The sequence below is a fragment of the Palaemon carinicauda genome, chromosome 40, assembly GCF_036898095.1.
Source record: "Palaemon carinicauda isolate YSFRI2023 chromosome 40, ASM3689809v2, whole genome shotgun sequence".
NCBI classification, from domain to species: Eukaryota; Metazoa; Arthropoda; class Malacostraca; order Decapoda; family Palaemonidae; genus Palaemon; species Palaemon carinicauda.
Window position 1 is genome coordinate 960,157 of NC_090764.1, and position 17,938 is coordinate 978,094.

At 41.9% G+C, this 17,938-nt stretch overlaps 1 protein-coding gene across 1 annotated transcript in view; it reads right to left on the reverse strand.

The window, feature by feature from the left end:
* Positions 1 to 3,029: 3,029 nt before the first annotated feature.
* Positions 3,030 to 17,938, reverse strand: part of LOC137632066 (glutamate receptor ionotropic, delta-2-like) — a 17,937-nt gene continuing 3,028 nt past the window's right edge. The window contains exons 3-9 of the mRNA XM_068364044.1: positions 17,916 to 17,938; positions 16,825 to 17,050; positions 15,932 to 16,080; positions 14,805 to 14,900; positions 5,328 to 5,497; positions 3,852 to 3,978; positions 3,030 to 3,158 (exon numbers count right to left, since the gene is read on the reverse strand). The exon at positions 17,916 to 17,938 is cut by the window's right edge and continues 99 nt beyond it. Coding sequence (XP_068220145.1) covers positions 3,087 to 3,158; positions 3,852 to 3,978; positions 5,328 to 5,497; positions 14,805 to 14,900; positions 15,932 to 16,080; positions 16,825 to 17,050; positions 17,916 to 17,938 — 863 coding nt within the window. The 3' untranslated portion in view covers positions 3,030 to 3,086. The remainder of the gene's footprint in view (positions 3,159 to 3,851; positions 3,979 to 5,327; positions 5,498 to 14,804; positions 14,901 to 15,931; positions 16,081 to 16,824; positions 17,051 to 17,915) is intronic.

Below are 17,938 nucleotides of genomic sequence, written 5' to 3' on the forward strand. Positions count from 1 at the left end.
TATTTCTATAAAACTTCTTAGTTTTTTCTTTCTGAAATCAAACATAATTTACCAGGGAGGTTGTGTGCTCCAAAGAGTATTCACTAGATTTATTGATGCTATTATTGGCATGGTATTGTTCAGTGTAGATTTTGATGTTATATTTCTTTGTTTCATTATATGCAAATTATTATATTTCAATAGAAAGGAACATTGAAATTTCTGGGCTCGACCTGTGTCGCTCCGTGAAATGCTCCTTATAGCGTCATTTCTAAGGTATGAATACTGCTGAATATACCAGAGAAAAAAGTTGCTTGGAATGCCTGGAATAAACCCAGCTCGCTCACCCTTATAGGGTGTCGGTATAGTAACTGGGGCGTGTTAGTCACTGGGCGACACAGGTCCCTCGCCCAGAAATAGATTTTTCCTTCGTCAAAATTCCTTTATTTATTCAATTTTTAGCGATGATAATAGTTAATTATATTTTTTACAAGTACATTTATTGTTGCCGATGATATTTAGATTAATATATTGTACTGTCGTATAGAAATATGATAATTTCCTAACCCTGGGTACTCTTCAGAGGTTTAAGTAGAGCATGGGGGCAAACTATTTGACCTGGACACTTCTTGGGTATCAGTGAAGAACATCAGTGGACTTTCTGTCTCAAGCAATCCTTAACAGGGAACTATTGTGCAACTGGATGGCACAGAACTCCTCATGGATGTAAGGGGGCACAGGTAACTTCAGGGTATAGAGCACTCCTGGGTTTTGTAGGAACCCATTCCCATTCACATACCTCAGGACTCTACTAGGGTTTAATGGAACACTGGTTAACCTCTCGGTTTAAAGCAGTCCTGTGAGTTTTCAGCGGAGTCTAAGAATAATTGATCGGCTCAGAGGAATGAGTGTTGTAACTTTAGATGTTTAAAAGTTATAAACACAATATCAGATAATTCAGAGTGCCTGAATAGTGTGGCTCACGTATTTAAGTTTGTATATATTTGCTTGGAGAAGATTTAAAAGCTCCAGTTCATTCTTGAGTCTATCATGAAGAAAATCTGAAGGTTTTTTAAGACTAGCAGATTCACTTACTTGACTACTAATTTGTTTGTGGTAAAATATTTGCTTTTTGTGATAATATCAGGGTTGGCCAGGCAATATTTCATGCTGTGTAAGGTAATCTTTCAATGCTCTGAAGTAATTTTTAAATTATATGGTAGTAGGTTGGCCAGGGCACCAGCCACCCATTGAAATACTACTGCTAGAGAGTTATGTGGTCCTTTGACTGGCTAGATAATACTACTATACATTGGATCCTTCTTTCTGGTTACGGTTTATTTTCCCTTTGCCTAAACTTACACCAAATAGTCTGGCCTATTCTTTACAGATTCTCCTCTGTCCTCTTGCAAATGACAACACGGATTATCAAACAAAAAAACCCAAGGGGTTAGCTACTGCACTGTAATTGTTCAGTGGCCACTTTCTTCTTGGTAAGAGTAGAAGAGACTCTTTGGCTATGGTACGCAGTTCTTCTTGGAGAAGGACACTCCAAAATCAAACTATTGTTCTCTAGTCTTGGGTAGTACCATAGCCCCTGTACAGTACCATTGTCTTTCACTGTCTTGGGGCAGATTTCTCTTGCTTGAGGGTACACTCGGGACCACTATTCTATCTTATTTCTCTTCCTCTTGTTTTTAGTTTTTATAGTTTATATATGAAAGATTTATTTTACTATTGTTACTGTTCTCAAAATGTTTTATTGTAATTGTTAATTACTTCTCATGTAGTTTATCTATTCCCTTATTTCCTTTCCTCACTGGGCTATTTTCCTTGTTGGAACCCTAGGGCTTATAGCATCCTGCTTTTCCAACTAGGGTTGCAGCTTAGCAAGCAACAACAATGATGATAATAATGTAATGTCTTTGTAAAACATGACACATTTTTTCCTACAGAGACTTGGAACCTTACTATTGGAGCCATCGTGTATACTGTATATATATGTGTGTTGAGGAAAAGTCCTGCTTGCCAAAGCAACTCACCCACTAACAGGTACATTCCTTTGTACTGCTTCCTCAGGGATGTATAATAGATAGCTGTTTAAATAGATTTTAGGGTTCCAAATATACAGTACAAACTATTGATTTACAAATTATACATATATTTGTTTCGGACTAAAAGGTAGGACTCTATAATTAGATCTTCATTTATCCAAAATGTACAAAGTATTCAAGGCATTATGATAAGCCAAAGAGAACTGGAAGTTATTAAGGTTCTAGAAGCGTTACAAACATTGTAGAGGCTGTCTGAGGACAGATGTTCCAGTGATTTGAGCATTCTAGAAGCGATGGAAACGTTAAAGAGGCTGTCAGTATAGATTACTCTCAGTAAACATTCTAGTTCATAACTAATAATGATATTAATTTCATTACAATAGATTGCTGTGTATGTTTAAAGGTTTAAAGGTCGCTCATAAATGGCAGAGGCAATGGACAGTGACATTGCCCTAGCATGCAGGACAATGCCCTGGAGACTGACCATATTTTATATGATCAGTGCCCAAGGCCCCTCTCCACCCAAGCTAGGACTAAGGAGGGCCAGGCAAATGGCTGCTGATGACTCAGCAGATAGACCTATAGGCTCCCCAAACACCCCAACCTTAGCTCACAAGGATGGTAAGATCGCAGACACTAACGGCACTAACGAGTCTGAGTGGGACTAGAACCCCCGACTGGCAAACACCAGGCAGAGACGTTACCAATCAGACCCCACCAAGAAAAAATTGTACTATGTCACTCAAAATTAGAAGTGCCTCAAATTGGTACAGTATTTTTATAAGTTTATCATACTTATTGAAGTGTCATTTTAAGATTCTTATAATCTCTACATGCATAGTCAGATGATATTTGTAGGAATAACAATACATTTATTCGCTTTGCAGAAATCTTTATTCATGAAAGTCAATAGTACATTTTCCTTCTCAAATGGAATATTGAGTCGTTTCATTTAATTCAGATAGCCATCGAAATGTGTAATATCCTCTAGCAGACAGTAGCTCATCCCAAATTAAGATTACAGTATATACTGTATTTGATTTTACAAATATCTTAATGAAATCTCTCCAGTAGAAATGTGAATGTTGAGACTGTGTAACCAAGTAACAACACATAGAAAGCAGCCTGAAATGAAAGAAGTGCGTTTAACTTGAGAATATCGCTGACAAATATACAGCCAACATTATAATAGATATCTAAGTACTTTGTCTTTCATCTTTATAGTTTTATAGAATAATAGTCATTACAAGTCCACTGAAAATACTATTGTGTAAAATGATTTAGAATGATTTATTGTTTATTTGTTCTCATCATTTATTTATTTCCTTATTTCCTTTCCTCACTGGGCTATTTTTCCTTATTGGAGCCCTTGGGCTTATAGCATCTTGCTTTTCTAACTAGGGTTGTAGCTTGGCTAGTAATAATAATAATATTAGTTAGTTACTACTGGGCCCTGAATTCTGGTGTTCATTGTTTCAAATTATTGCTGCCAATTTTGACCGTTTATTCTGTCCTTGTATTTTCCAATGTATGAAATTTTTATTTGGTTTATAAATAATCCTTTATTATTACTTATTACTTATTATTATTATTATTATTATTATTATTATTATTATTATTATTATTATTATTATTATTAGCTAAGCTACAACACTGATTGGAAAAGCAGGATGCTATAAGCCTAAGGGCTCAAACAGGGAAAATACCCTAATGAGGAAAGTAAATAAGGAAACAGAATAAGGTGCCTGAGTGTACCCTCAAGCAAGAAAACTCTAACCCAAAACAGTGGAAGACCTCAGTACAGAGGTCAAATCTCACCTGCATGTAGATTAGCTTTATAGGGCGTTGCCTCGAAGGAGCCTTGCCTGGTCTTGCCTTCTTCATCTTCCTTAGCTCATCGTCTTTCCATTTGATGATGAGGCCCGCTTGAAGTATCCTTAAGATCCTGAAAAGTTACGAGTCGGAGAAAACGATATTGATTCATCTTATATAGAATGGGAGGATTAGAATGGTAACTAGATTATATAATCTAATATCTATCTATCCAGTTAATGTTTATATATACATACATACATATACCAAGGCACTTCCCCCAATTTTGGGGGTAGCCGACATCAACAAATGAAACAAAAACAAAAAAGGGGACCTCTACTCTCTACGTTCCTCCCAGCCTAACAAGGGACTCAACCGAGTTCAGCTGGTACTGCTAGGGTGTCACAGCCCACCCTCCCCCATTATCCACCACAGATGAAGCTTCATAATGCTGAATCCCCTACTGCTGCTACCTCCGCGGTCATCTAAGGCATCGGAGGAAGCAGCAGGGCCTACCGGAACTGCGTCACAATCGCTCGCCATTCATTCCTATTTCTAGCACGCTCTCTTGCCTCTCTCACATCTATCCTCCTAATGTTTATATATACCGTACATAAATATACTGTGTGTGCGAGTGTATATGTATGTAGTATGCTTGTTTATTTATTTTCATATGATAATGACGTCGTAGCTGACTAATGTGTTTGTAATTCTTTGGTGCACATGCTACCACTAAGCCTAATTTAAGGGACGAATAACTGAAGAAACTTTCTCATCATATTGGAAGATTTAAACCAGTACACATGATTTTTCAGCAAAATACTTTTTAACCCATCAAGCTATGAAAACAGATATAAATCTAGTTTAGCTTATGTATCTACGTATACGTAAAATCTTTTGTACATTATACTACTGTACATCTGGGATAGGAATATCCTATCTTATTTAGTTTTATTGATCTTTTGTTTTAAGGCTAAAATACAGGGATAGAATTGTACGAGTCACTTTTACCTGAATGAAGAGATTTTGACGAATGAAAAATCTATTTCTGGGCGAGAGACCTGTGCCTGTGAAATGCTCCTTTAGCATCATTTCTAAGATATATAACTGCTATGTATTACCAGAGAAAAAAGTTGCATAGGAATGCCAGGGATGAACCCAGCTCGCTCACCTAAATATGTGTCGGTATATAGTAACTGGGGCATGAAAAACCACTACCAGAGGTCTCGTGCCATTTAGATATCTCCTCTTCAAATATCCCCATTACTACGAGGTGCTGTTCTACATCCACTACTGATTGCTACTACCTCTACTGTATCTCCACCCACGCCAACTACGTCACTCCTTTCATAGCATCTTCGGTGTTTACCCGTGCGTCCCTTGCATTTGGTTAATTAGCCATTGTGGATATCAAATACATATACTGTACTATATAAACCAGCTTTGAGTACTATTAGAATTACTCATCATTGAGACACTTACAATCTGTTGAATTCTTTCTTAAACGGAGCTCCTCTTGCACATGCGTAGCCGATCCACATGGAAGAGAAAGAGTCTTTTCCTATGTGGAACTTCTCTCTCCCATGCCTCAGAGCCTCCGTGTGCGCTCGCAGCGTTGGACCGATGTAGAGAAACTTTTCTCTTTTTAGTACCTAGAATTAGATAAGTGTCACATCATTGAGAACAAATTTTCTGTAGTGGAGCCATAATGTTAATTACATCATTTTTGATGACATGGCTGATTGATAAGCCAATTGGATATATATATATATATATATATATATATATATATATATATATATATATATATATATATATATATATATATGTATATATATATATATATATATATATATATATATATATATATATATATATATATATATATATATATATATATATATATATATATATACATACATACATATATATATACACACACATATATACACACACACACACACACACACATATATATATATATATATATGTATATATATGTATTTTTGGGCTCAAGCCATGGCGTCCTGATGGAAGGTTCCTGTTTGGTAGCTTCCTTGGGTATAAGACTACTAAGATATTCCCAGAGAATTTAACCACAGGTTATCACAGAATTCTAACTTCTGGAGCGAGTATCTCAAAGGTTTCCCTTTAAGACATCGTAATACAACAGGGGACACGCATGTCTGGTCGTGCCACATAGCTATCTCCACCCCGAACAGAGTTAACGCTTCGGTGTGTAAGGGCTGAGAATAGCTGGGAGCCGTTCCACAGCTAATCTCACTCGTGGCTACTACTGATACTCGAGACGTAAACAAACGGACGCCATTGCTCTAATGACGTCACGCGCGTCTTTATCCTTTGTTTAGTAGCTGCCCTACTGAGACGGATTTTCCCTTGTGTGAACTTTATCGCTTTGCATCTTCGCTATGTCGTTACCTTCAGCCTCGCCTTCTTCTGGAAAGTTGAGTACAAGGTTCCAGTATTGTTTAATTAAGCTCTGGCCGTAAAGTAAATATTATTTCGCGAAATAATTGATGTTTTGTGGCAGAGCTGTGCCTCTACCGGACCCGCCATTTTATGGCGTCGTTGTTGTTTTGCATGTCCTATTTAGTTAGCCACAACAACGCTTCCGGCCTTATATACTAATCGAATACATTAGTTTATTTAGTCTTCATAGCTAGGAACTTTTATATCGTGTTTAGACGCTTTTTATCGGTCATCGATTGACCTCATACCAGTCGGCTACTATAGCCCCCAGGCCAGGAGCCTATATACAAGTGTTCATGCATGATTTATCAGTGATCCTAGACTAAGTTATGAAGATAGTGGCATTATTATTTTACAATACTTTTGACTAGTGATGCAAATGTTTTCGCCTTCAGGGACCATATAGGGGATAGGCTAGTCAGTGATTCTTACTAGCCTAACCTAACCTTAGGACCCCTATATGCTTCCTTCATCCCCTGCCTTGGCACTCCCTCTAATTAGCCTTGATCCCTTTTCTGAGTAAAGGGATTTATTGTCTAATAGAGTATTATATCGCCTCTCAGTCCTCCCTAAAGGAATGAACCCCCTTTAGGATTGCGTCTGAGAGTGAGGTTAGGCTAGCCTACCTCTATGGCTAGGATAGTCTACGACTTTCCTGCGATAGCGATACGTCTTCTTCCTTGCCTAGTTCAGGACTTTTAGCCCTGATCTAGGCCGGGTTAGGAAGGTTTCTCTGTTCCATGCTGAAACTGTACTCTTGCACCGTTTTAGCCGATCAGCCTAATCTTAGGTTAGGGAGTGTCCTCCCTTCCCTTTGTGGCCGCTCTGGTACAGAAACCCTTCCTGGGAAGACCCCTCTCTTCTCCCTCCCCACCTATCTCTTGTATAGCCTAGCCTATGCTTAGGTTAGTTTATACTCATCTGTCCCCTGTCCTACAAATCCTCCTTAGGGTGGATGAGTAGGGCTACCCGAGCTTCCCTGTGCTGTCCGCTCTGGTACATATACCTTCATAGTGTCCTATAAGGTTAGTTACTAGTGTGGCTCTGCATAAGGGAGTCTCCCCCCCCCTCTTGGGTGTTCCCTAGTCCTCCCTTGGGCTACCTGCTCCCGGTCCCTAGTGACCCCTGCTTATGGATGATAGAGCCTGTCTCTATCATGGGTACACCCCCTCAGGGAGGGGGAGGGATGTCTGGAACCCTGAAGGTACTTCCTGCATCCTTCCCCCCCTTCCCCTGTCTCTCTATCTATCCGGGTGCCGGTCTCTTGCCGCCTCTTCTGCCGGCAATACCTGCCTCCCTCTTGGTGACTTCCCTACCCTTGCCGCCAGCCCCCCGTGTACCGAGGGACTGCCGGCTGCCGCCGGCTACTACCGGCAGCTCTCCTACTCCTATCTAATCGTCCGCTTGCCGGTCGATCTCCGGAGTGCCGGCATATACTGCCGGCAACCCGATACTACCTGTACCATCCTTACCCCAGTCACCAATCCGGCATCCTCCGGCTGCCGGAGCCGCCGCTCCCTGCCGGCGTGCCGCCGTTGTGCCGGCGGCCGCCATCCTGGTATCTAACTGACTTTGAAAATTGTCTGTTCTAGTGCCAGAATCTATGCTGGAGCGGGCTCCGGCGTGCCGGCGGCTTGCCGGATGCCCCGGAGGCGTCAAGAATACTTGCACCCCCTCTCTGTAGCTATCATAAGACTAAGATAGCCCTACCTTGCAAATAGATAAGCTGCTTTGCTTCTAAGATCAGTACCTAGTACTGCTCTATTAGTGACCATGCTGTCTCTTTGCATTCTTCTATTTCCAGCATGCTATGTGCATCTTAGCGCGGCTGGTTGCCAGAAGCAGTTTCCCTTAATGAGACCTTCTGGCTCTTATCTGGGAACCGAATGAATTCGATCCCAACCTTGTCCTTGGCTTTCCATGGAGTTCCAATATAATGGGAATCCTAGGAAACTATATCCAATGATCTCGGTCATTTGGATTATCCCAGGACCAAGCCTATGGTAACCAGCCGGGCGGGATGCATGGAGCATGTTCTCCTTTACTGTTTCATTCTCTATGCATCACACCTTCTTTAAGTTAAAATTAATGATTAATATTAACTTAATTTAAGAGCCATTCCTATGACTCCCCCATACTCATTTTCTCTTTCTTCCACAGGAGGAGCAGATGAAGTGCGATTTCGCATACTGTGCTGTGAAACGCTCCCAGTTTTACGGACATACGGCGTGCAGGACTCACGCCCCTTGCTCAGACAAGAAAGGGGATTGGAAGTTCTGGAATCCACTGGAATGTACGGTCTGCCAGGCCTACCTAGTTGAGGCCTTCCATAACCCTCCCTCAGCGGAGGTTAGAGACATTGCTCGTGAAAAACTGCGCAAGTGGGTGCGTGGTTTTCAGAGAAATGCTACTGGACCGTACCTGGCCACCGAAGAACTGAGGTCCCTGTTGTTCCCTAAGGCCTCCCCTGACTCAGTGGTTCCAAAGGAAGCAATCCCCACTGTCCAAATTACGGTGGAACCTGATGTGGTCATGGCTCAGTCCATGCACGAGTGTCGTTTAGATTCCGAGGATGATGAACAGATCTCTGACGTCTCGGAAGACACGGAGAAGACGCTTATGGCTCAAGGAGCCGAAGAGGACGAAGACAAGGTGGAATACACCGAGTCGGAGATTGGAGCTACTCCCTCGTCCATCCCTCCGCCTACTCCTACACCGACGGATGTGTCCATCCCGTCTACCTCCTCGACCCCGGATCCTTCCTCTTCTACCCAAGAACTGATCCGACTGATTAGAGCTGTCATGGACGACAGACTGAAGGAGAACCAGGAGTCCATCAGGTCTATGATTGGATCCAGAGAACCGAAGAAGATCTCGGTCAAGGATCTCCCAGCTTGCTCTCATGCCAATCCGTGGAGGTATGCAGAGCATATGGTTATTGCGACCGGCAGGATCTTTGTTAGTGACAAAATCGGCACGGTCCCGTTGGAAGATGTGGAATTCTTCCCAAGCTTCGAGGCCTACCCGGACTGTTACGTCCGGCTTCGTTCCGAACCTGCCTCGAAGGAGGAGACCGAACCTAAAGAAGAGATAGTGTTCGATCTCGCAAAGGCCCAGGCTATGCTAGCCTCCGCATTTAAGAGCAGGGGCTTTACCTGCTCTAAGCTTCCTGCCTTGAGCAAGAAGCATCCTACATATGTCGCACCTGACACTGCGATTCTTCCATTTTTGGAAAAGGCCTTGGCTGCATGCCTTAAAGCGGCGGAAGAAGGAAAACCCTGCCCTGCACTGGAGGAGTGCAGACCCTTCTCCATCGTGACACCCCCTGACACTAGACAATGGAAAGATGTCCAACATACTTTCGTCGTGGGTAGGCTCGATCCTGACGTCGCCGGACGTCAGTTTAATGAAGACCTCCCTAAGCTCAATGATCACCTCCTTCGCCGGGAACAAGACACGAAGGAGAGGCTTGCGGCATCTCTTTCTCATCAAGTCCAACTTGAAGTTATGGCCTGTGACACAGCAGTACCCGATCACTACATGGTACTGGCCAAATCCCACTTACTCACGGTAATGAAGGACTTGTACCATTTCATAAAGGCTCGTAGAGCCTGTCGTGAATTCGTGTTTGTCGGTGCCACCGTGAAACACGAACCCCGGAGGCTGATTTCCTCCAACATCTGGGGAAAGCACCTGTTTCCTTCTGACCTTGTCAAGGAAATAACGGACAGAGCCGCCACGGAGAATAGGAACCTTCTCCACAAGTGGGGCATGTCCAGAAAAAGGAAAACCTCTCAGGACGATGGACCTCAGCCTAAGAGGAAACCTCAAAAGCCGAAACCCCAGCAACGTCAACAAAGACGTCAGTTTCCGGGACCCGCTACCTCCCAAGTGGTTGCCCAACCACAACAGACCTTTCAATTGGTCCCCCAACCGGTGTTGTCACAGTCACCGGTCTTCACCCCTGCCTTTGAGCAGCCATCCACTACCTTTCATGCCAGAGGTAGAGGCTCGTCCAGGGGTGCAAGCAGAGACGCCTCTCGTCGTCCCTCCAGAGGTAGAGGAGGAAAGGGAGCTAGCGGCCGAGGCAACAAGTCCTCGGGACACCAGAAGCAATGAAGTGCTTCCGGTGGGAGGAAGACTCCGCCAATTCCAGGATCGTTGGACCTTCGATCCTTGGGCACACAGCATCATCAAGAACGGTCTAGGCTGGAGTTGGGTGCAACCACCCCCAATCTTCCAGCGGTTCTTCCAACAATCGACCCCCATTCTAGAAGAATATGTTCTAGACCTCTTGAACAAGAAGGTGATAAGGAAGGTAAAGTCCACCAGGTTCCAAGGGAGACTGTTTTGCGTTCCCAAGAAGGACTCAGACAAGCTCAGAGTCATTCTGGACTTATCCCCCCTCAACAAGTTCATAGAGAACAACAAATTCAAGATGCTGACGCTTCAACAAATAAGGACCCTTCTGCCTCAAGGTTCCTACACGGTCTCTATAGACCTGGCGGATGCCTATTGGCACATTCCAATGAACCATCACGCTTCCTCCTACCTAGGATTTCGACTCCAAAGGAAAAGCTACGCCTTCCGGGCCATGCCGTTCGGCCTCAATGTGGCCCCTCGGATCTTCACAAAGCTGGCGGATGCCATAGTACAACAGCTCCGCCTAAGAAACGTCCAGGTGATGGCCTACCTCGACGACTGGCTAGTCTGGGCTCCATCGCCCGAAGAGTGTACAAAGTCTTGCGACGAAGTTACCCAGTACCTAGAACACCTGGGATTCAAGATCAACGAGAAGAAATCTCGCCTCTCTCCGGCTCAGAAGTTTCAGTGGCTGGGAATCCACTGGAATCTTCAGTCACACCGCCTTTCCATCCCCCAGAAGAAAAGGAAGGAAATAGCAGGGTCTGTCAAGCGACTACTGAAATCCAAACGCATTTCAAGACGACAGCAGGAACGAGTTCTAGGCTCTCTACAATTCGCCTCAGTGACAAACCCAGTGCTTCGTGCACAGCTAAAGGATGCCGCGGGAGTCTGGAGACGATCGGCATCCATCGCTCGAAGAGACCTCAAGAGACGGCTTCCAAACAGACTTCGACGCCTCCTAAAGCCGTGGTCGGAAGCAATGGCCCTGAAAAGGTCCATTCCTCTCCAACACCCTCCTCCATCACTCAACATCCACACGGATGCCTCACTGGAGGGCTGGGGAGGTCACTCCCACCTGAAACAAGCTCAAGGGACCTGGTCTCCACTATTCAAGACGTTCCACATAAACATCTTGGAGGCCATGGCGGTCCTTCTTACTCTGAAGAAGCTATCCCCGCCGCCCTCGATCCACATCCGTCTAACCCTAGACAACTCGGTGGTAGTTCGTTGTCTCAATCGCCAGGGCTCAAGATCGCCCCAGATAAATCAGGTGCTTCTCCCAATCTTCCGTCTGGCGGAGAAGAAGAAGTGGCACCTGTCTGCAGTTCACCTACAAGGATTCCGCAACGTGACAGCGGATGCTCTATCTCGGACAAACCCGATAGAGTCGGAATGGTCTCTAGACGCAAGATCATTCTCCTTCATCTCTCATCAAGTCCCAGAACTTCAGATAGATCTCTTTGCAACGAGCGACAACAATCAACTTCCTCTGTACGTAGCCCCGTACGAGGACCCCAAAGCAGAAGCGGTGGACGCCATGTCACTGGACTGGAACAGATGGTCGAAGATATACCTGTTCCCTCCCACCAACCTTCTGTTGAAAGTCCTCTCCAAACTGAGAACCTTCAAAGGGACAGCGGCCCTAGTGGCTCCCAAGTGGCCCCGGAGCAACTGGTACCCCCTGGTCCTGGAGCTGCAGCCCAAGCTGATCCCTCTCCCGGGCCCAGTTCTCTCTCAACAAGTACAGAAGTCGACTGTCTTCGCTTCATCATCGAAAATCAAGGACCTTCATCTCATGATTTTCTCTCCCTTGCCGCAAAGAAGAGGTTTGGGATCTCGAAGAAAAGTCTAGACTTCCTAGAGGAATACAAGACCGAATCCACGAGACGGCAATATGAATCATCCTGGAGGAAATGGGTCTCCTTTGTTAAAGCAAAAAATCCTAAAGAAATCACCATTGATTTCTGTATGTCCTTCTTCATTCACCTTCATGGACAAGGATTAGCAGCCAATACGATTTCAACCTGCAAATCGGCTTTGACTAGACCAATTCTATATGCTTTCCAAATTGATCTGTCCAACGACATCTTTAACAAACTGCCGAAAGCATGTGCTCGCCTACGCCCAGCACCCCCTCCGAAACCGATCTCCTGGTCACTAGACAAGGTGCTCCATTTCGCCTCCAACTTGGACAATGATTCATGCCCCCTCAAGGATCTGACTCAGAAAGTTATATTTTTATTTGCTCTCGCCTCGGGAGCTCGAGTCAGCGAAATAGTGGCATTATCAAGAGAAGAGGGACACATCCTGTTTGCTGATTCAGGAGAAGTGACCCTCTCCCCTGATCCGACGTTTCTCGCCAAAAATGAATTACCCACCAAAAGATGGGGCCCTTGGAGAATATGCCCCCTGAAGGAGGATGTCTCTCTATGTCCAGTAGAGAGCCTCAAGGTCTATCTTCGCAGAACTTCAAACTTTGGTGGAGGCCAACTCTTCAAAGGAGAAACATCGGGCAGCGACCTGTCACTGAAACAATTAAGAGCGAAAATCACCTACTTCATTCGCAGAGCGGATCCGAACAGTACACCCGCTGGTCATGATCCTAGAAAAGTGGCATCTTCTCTGAACTTCTTTCAGAGCATGGACTTTGAGAGCCTTAAAAACTTTACGGGCTGGAAGTCCTCGCGAGTTTTCTTTAAACATTATGCGAAACAAGTGCACGAAATCAAACATTTTGTGGTAGCCGCAGGTAGTGTTATGAAACCTGCACCTAACTCTGCGTAGAACAGTGAGTTACTTGGGACTCTAACTCTTCGGGTGCCTATGTTGACCCTCGAGTGATTCATAGTGATGTCTAAAAACACTTAGTGCTTTTATAACTGTTCTTATCCCAGGTGAAATGTCATAGTGTCACACAAGTGCCGCATGCCTTGAGCATGATGTGTTATTTAAAGACTTGCGTTCCTCGAGAACGAGTACCTACTAATCCTGAAATTCCCTTTCAGATTCAAGAGCAAGCCTTTATTTCTATGTACATTATTATTACTGTAAATGAACTTTACTTTTGCTGTAAATTATTTAATTTCTGCATTGTGAAATAAAATTTCTATTTTATTACTTATGCGTCTCTTTCAGCTCCTACTTACTATGAAATACATACTGTCATAGTTTTATTTATTCCTCCTTTCTTATGGTCATGAAGAATTTAAGATGTCTATTCCTAAATTATATTCACCTTGCCTCAGTAAGGTTCCTACACGAATACTTACTTCTGATAATCAGGAGATGAACTCTACACACAGTGCCCAACCACCACTGTCCTACTTCAGAATGTTCCTATACAAATATCAAACATTCTGCTTCATCTCTAAGCTCTTAAAAGTTTTTCTGTCAAGATGAATAGCCCTTCAATACCACTTTGACGTCGGCATAGCCCATGGGAACTTCCTACCAATGGGGGGCAGGATATTTCGTTCCTATGGTTCTTACCTAAGATTACTTTGCTGTTTTGTCAATGCCTAGGCACTTAACTCTGGGGGAAAATCTACCACGATACATTGATTCTCTGGTACTCTTCCATCAGGACGCCATGGCTTGAGCCCAAAAAACGGATTTTGAGCGAAGCGAAAAATCTATTTTTGGGTGAGATAGCCATGGCGTCCTGATGGACCCTCCCTACTACTTCGTTCAGTTTGCTCCCACCCTACACAATTGTATCATGGTGATGGGCAGCAACTGGCGCCAGGATAAAGACGCGCGTGACGTCATTAGAGCAATGGCGTCCGTTTGTTTACGTCTCGAGTATCAGTAGTAGCCACGAGTGAGATTAGCTGTGGAACGGCTCCCAGCTATTCTCAGCCCTTACACACCGAAGCGTTAACTCTGTTCGGGGTGGAGATAGCTATGTGGCACGACCAGACATGCGTGTCCCCTGTTGTATTACGATGTCTTAAAGGGAAACCTTTGAGATACTCGCTCCAGAAGTTAGAATTCTGTGATAACCTGTGGTTAAATTCTCTGGGAATATCTTAGTAGTCTTATACCCAAGGAAGCTACCAAACAGGAACCTTCCATCAGGACGCCATGGCTATCTCACCCAAAAATAGATTTTTCGCTTCGCTCAAAATCCGTTATATATATATGTAGTATATATATAGGCTATATACATATATATATATATATATATATATATATATATATATATATATATATATATATATTTATATATATATATATATATATATATATATATATATATATATATATATGTGTGTGTGTGTGTGTGTGTGTTTGTATGTTGAAAATCACTGCAAATTGTCTTACCTCTTCATATGCCGTGTCACCTCGGATGAAGCTTTGGTCTCGATCCTCGTGGTTGAATAATGCCCACGTTTCCTTGTAGATACCTTCAGTGGCGTACTTCGAGAGAAACGCTTTTATTAGACTTTATTCAATATTAGCTAACTTGCTGGACATGATCCTCTAAAATTTCATAATCATAATTAAAAGGTACATAATTATATACTTGGATAAATTCAATAACACAATCATGTAAACTTTGGTTTTATATCCAATATAGGTAATTTAGAAAGTGGTCTTACTTAACCCTTTTACCCCCAGGCTATTTGGAATTTTCCAATCCTTTACCCCCAGGGGTTATTTTTTTTAAGCACATTTTGCAGTATATTTTTTTTAAATTGCTCTAACAGCCTTAATTTTCATCATAGAGAGGTCAGGTTGGTCTCATTCTCTTGGAAAATGCCTGAAGTTTCTCAAAAAATTATCAAATATATGCAGAAAAAATTTAAATAGCAGTTTTTTTCAAGGACGTACCGGTACGTCCATGGGGGTAAAGGGATGAGTTTTGTGAAACGTACCAGTACGTCCATTGGGGGTAAAAGGGTTAAACTGTTGCTCCCTATCTCCTCTGAGGATTTCTGTCTTCTATTTTGTTTCTTATGGCTATTTTGACTTTCTTTAATTCCAGTGGCTATTTGACTCAGTTGGATAAGCTTTCCTAATACAACATTTATCATCCAAACATTATAATTCCAACTGTGGACGAGTGTCTTCGTGATCTTAATAATATACTATAGTTGAACCATCAAAATTAAAGGTATAGTTTGGTGCAATTTCTTTTTTCACTGACCAGTTGGATAGGAGTATTTTTTCTTAGTTTACCTGTTATTTATCTTAAAAGTTTTCTTAATTTATTCATCTTTTATTATTTGTCTTTGATTTATCAAAGGAGTTTTCATGATCTATTCCTTTATGTTATTACGGTATTTATTTTTTTATATGTTATCTTTTAATATGAAATCTTTACTTCTATATATCCATTTCCATGTGGTGCTACTTATCTTTGGGACCCTTTGATACTTACCATTTTTTTCTCAAATACTTATATCTATTTAACTAATTCTATCATCTGATTCAAGGTTAAACTTTACCTTGAAAAGAAACTCCATCATTGACATACGACTCGTCCCAAGGGTATACCCCTCCTGCAGGACTGCCCAAGGAAGATCGGTAAGAGAATCTACTGGTTTTTCGTACGATGGTATGGCCAACACGGCAATGAGCGTCCCAGAGTAAAGAGCTGAAAAGTTATGAAGATAGCGTTAGACTCTGATACCGATTGTCAAATATGTTCTTTCACTATTCATTATTTGCTTGAGGGTACATTCGAGCACACTGTTCTATCTAGTTTCTCTTCCTCTTGTTTTGTTCAAGTTTTTATAGTATATATAGGAAATATTTATTTCAATGTTACTGTTCTTAAAATATTCTATTTTTCCTTGTTTCCTTTCCTCACTGGGATATTTTCCCTGTTGGGGCCCCTGGGCTTATAGCATCCTGCTTTTCCAACTAGGGTTGTAGCTTAGCATTTAATGATAATAATAATATGGTAGATATGAAGATATATCACTACAAATGCAAATTTGTTCCTTCACTATTCATTATTTTTATTATACAGTATTGATATGGAGATATATCACAAGAAATGGACACGTTTGCAGAGATAGAATATTTTCTAAGATTAAGTCAAGTGCAATAGGATTTTGAATCTATTGTAAAAATTTGTTCTTTCACTATTCATTATTTTTTTTATTATACAGTATTGATAGGAAGATATATCGCAAGAAATGAACATTTGTGCATTGGTAGAATATTCACTTAGCTAAAGATAAGTGTAATAGATTTTGAATCAATTCTTTCCTTTCAATTAGGAAAATCAATCAATAATTGGACTAAAATATTTAATTTCTGTACAAGCAATGTTTAGAAGTTTACTTAACATCTCAGAAATACTTCTTTAAAAATTGTGAAAAAGATAAATTACCGTAAATGATCATGCAGAAGCTGTACCACGCAAAGAAAATGCATCTGTGTGACCACAGTGATACTGAAATGAGATTTCCTTGGTTGATTATGGTCCGGAATACATTGAAGGAGATCACCTGGAGACTTCCAGTTGACGTTTGTCCCATGCGTGACTCTGTTACCATCGAAAGGGTCTTCAGGATGAGACAGAGGAACAGGGTTGCAAGAATGATAAGTGCCCACACCTGTTTTGGGAAAAGGATAAAAATAAGATTTTTATCTTAAGAGAATCCTTATAATATTTAGGGATCTCTGGTAGTGGTATCACTCGCCCCAGTTTTAATACCGACACCCTTTAAGGGCGAGCGAGCTGGATATATTCCTAGCATTCCATGCAACTTTTTTCTCTGGTATATTTAGCAGTATTTATATCTTTGAAATGGTGCTTTAAGGAGCATTTCATTGGGCGACACAGGTTCCTCGCCCAGAAATATATTTTTCCTTTGTCAAAATCCCTTTTATAGAACTACTGTACTCGACCTATCTAAATGTTTAGATAAACATGCACACACACAGATTGTGGTTTCTGCGTGTACCTCTCTGGGTACCCCTTCGCACCAGGGTATGACTACTTCCTCTCCCCCCCCTACTCGAGGGATGGTCATTTAAATTCAAGGTGTAGAGTGCTTTTTTAATGAGCATATGTCAGTAGACTGTAAATTCTATGGTCCCAGTTGTCTGGGGATTTTCAGAACTTTTTAGACTGCAAGAATATATTATTTAGTTAATAATCCTCTTAAATTGGACTGAAATGAAATTTTATTGGTGATGGTCACAAGCGAAGAATCTGGTTATCTGTCAAAGAGAACATTTCTTTCTACCTTGGGATCCACAATATTCTAGTAAGCACAGCTCTGCCTGTATCCCCCTTATTAGTAAATTATATATCTGGTAGGTATTTGATCGTTGTGTTGCAGCCAGAATAGAACAGAATTTAGAGCTAGCTTTCCAATTTCCTGACTAACCAAGTTTTAAAATATCAAATAAAACTTTCAGATTCAGTTCATAAAACATGTATGAGTTAAATTCATGCTACTAAATAGTATATACCATTGGTTGGAATGGAGAAAATA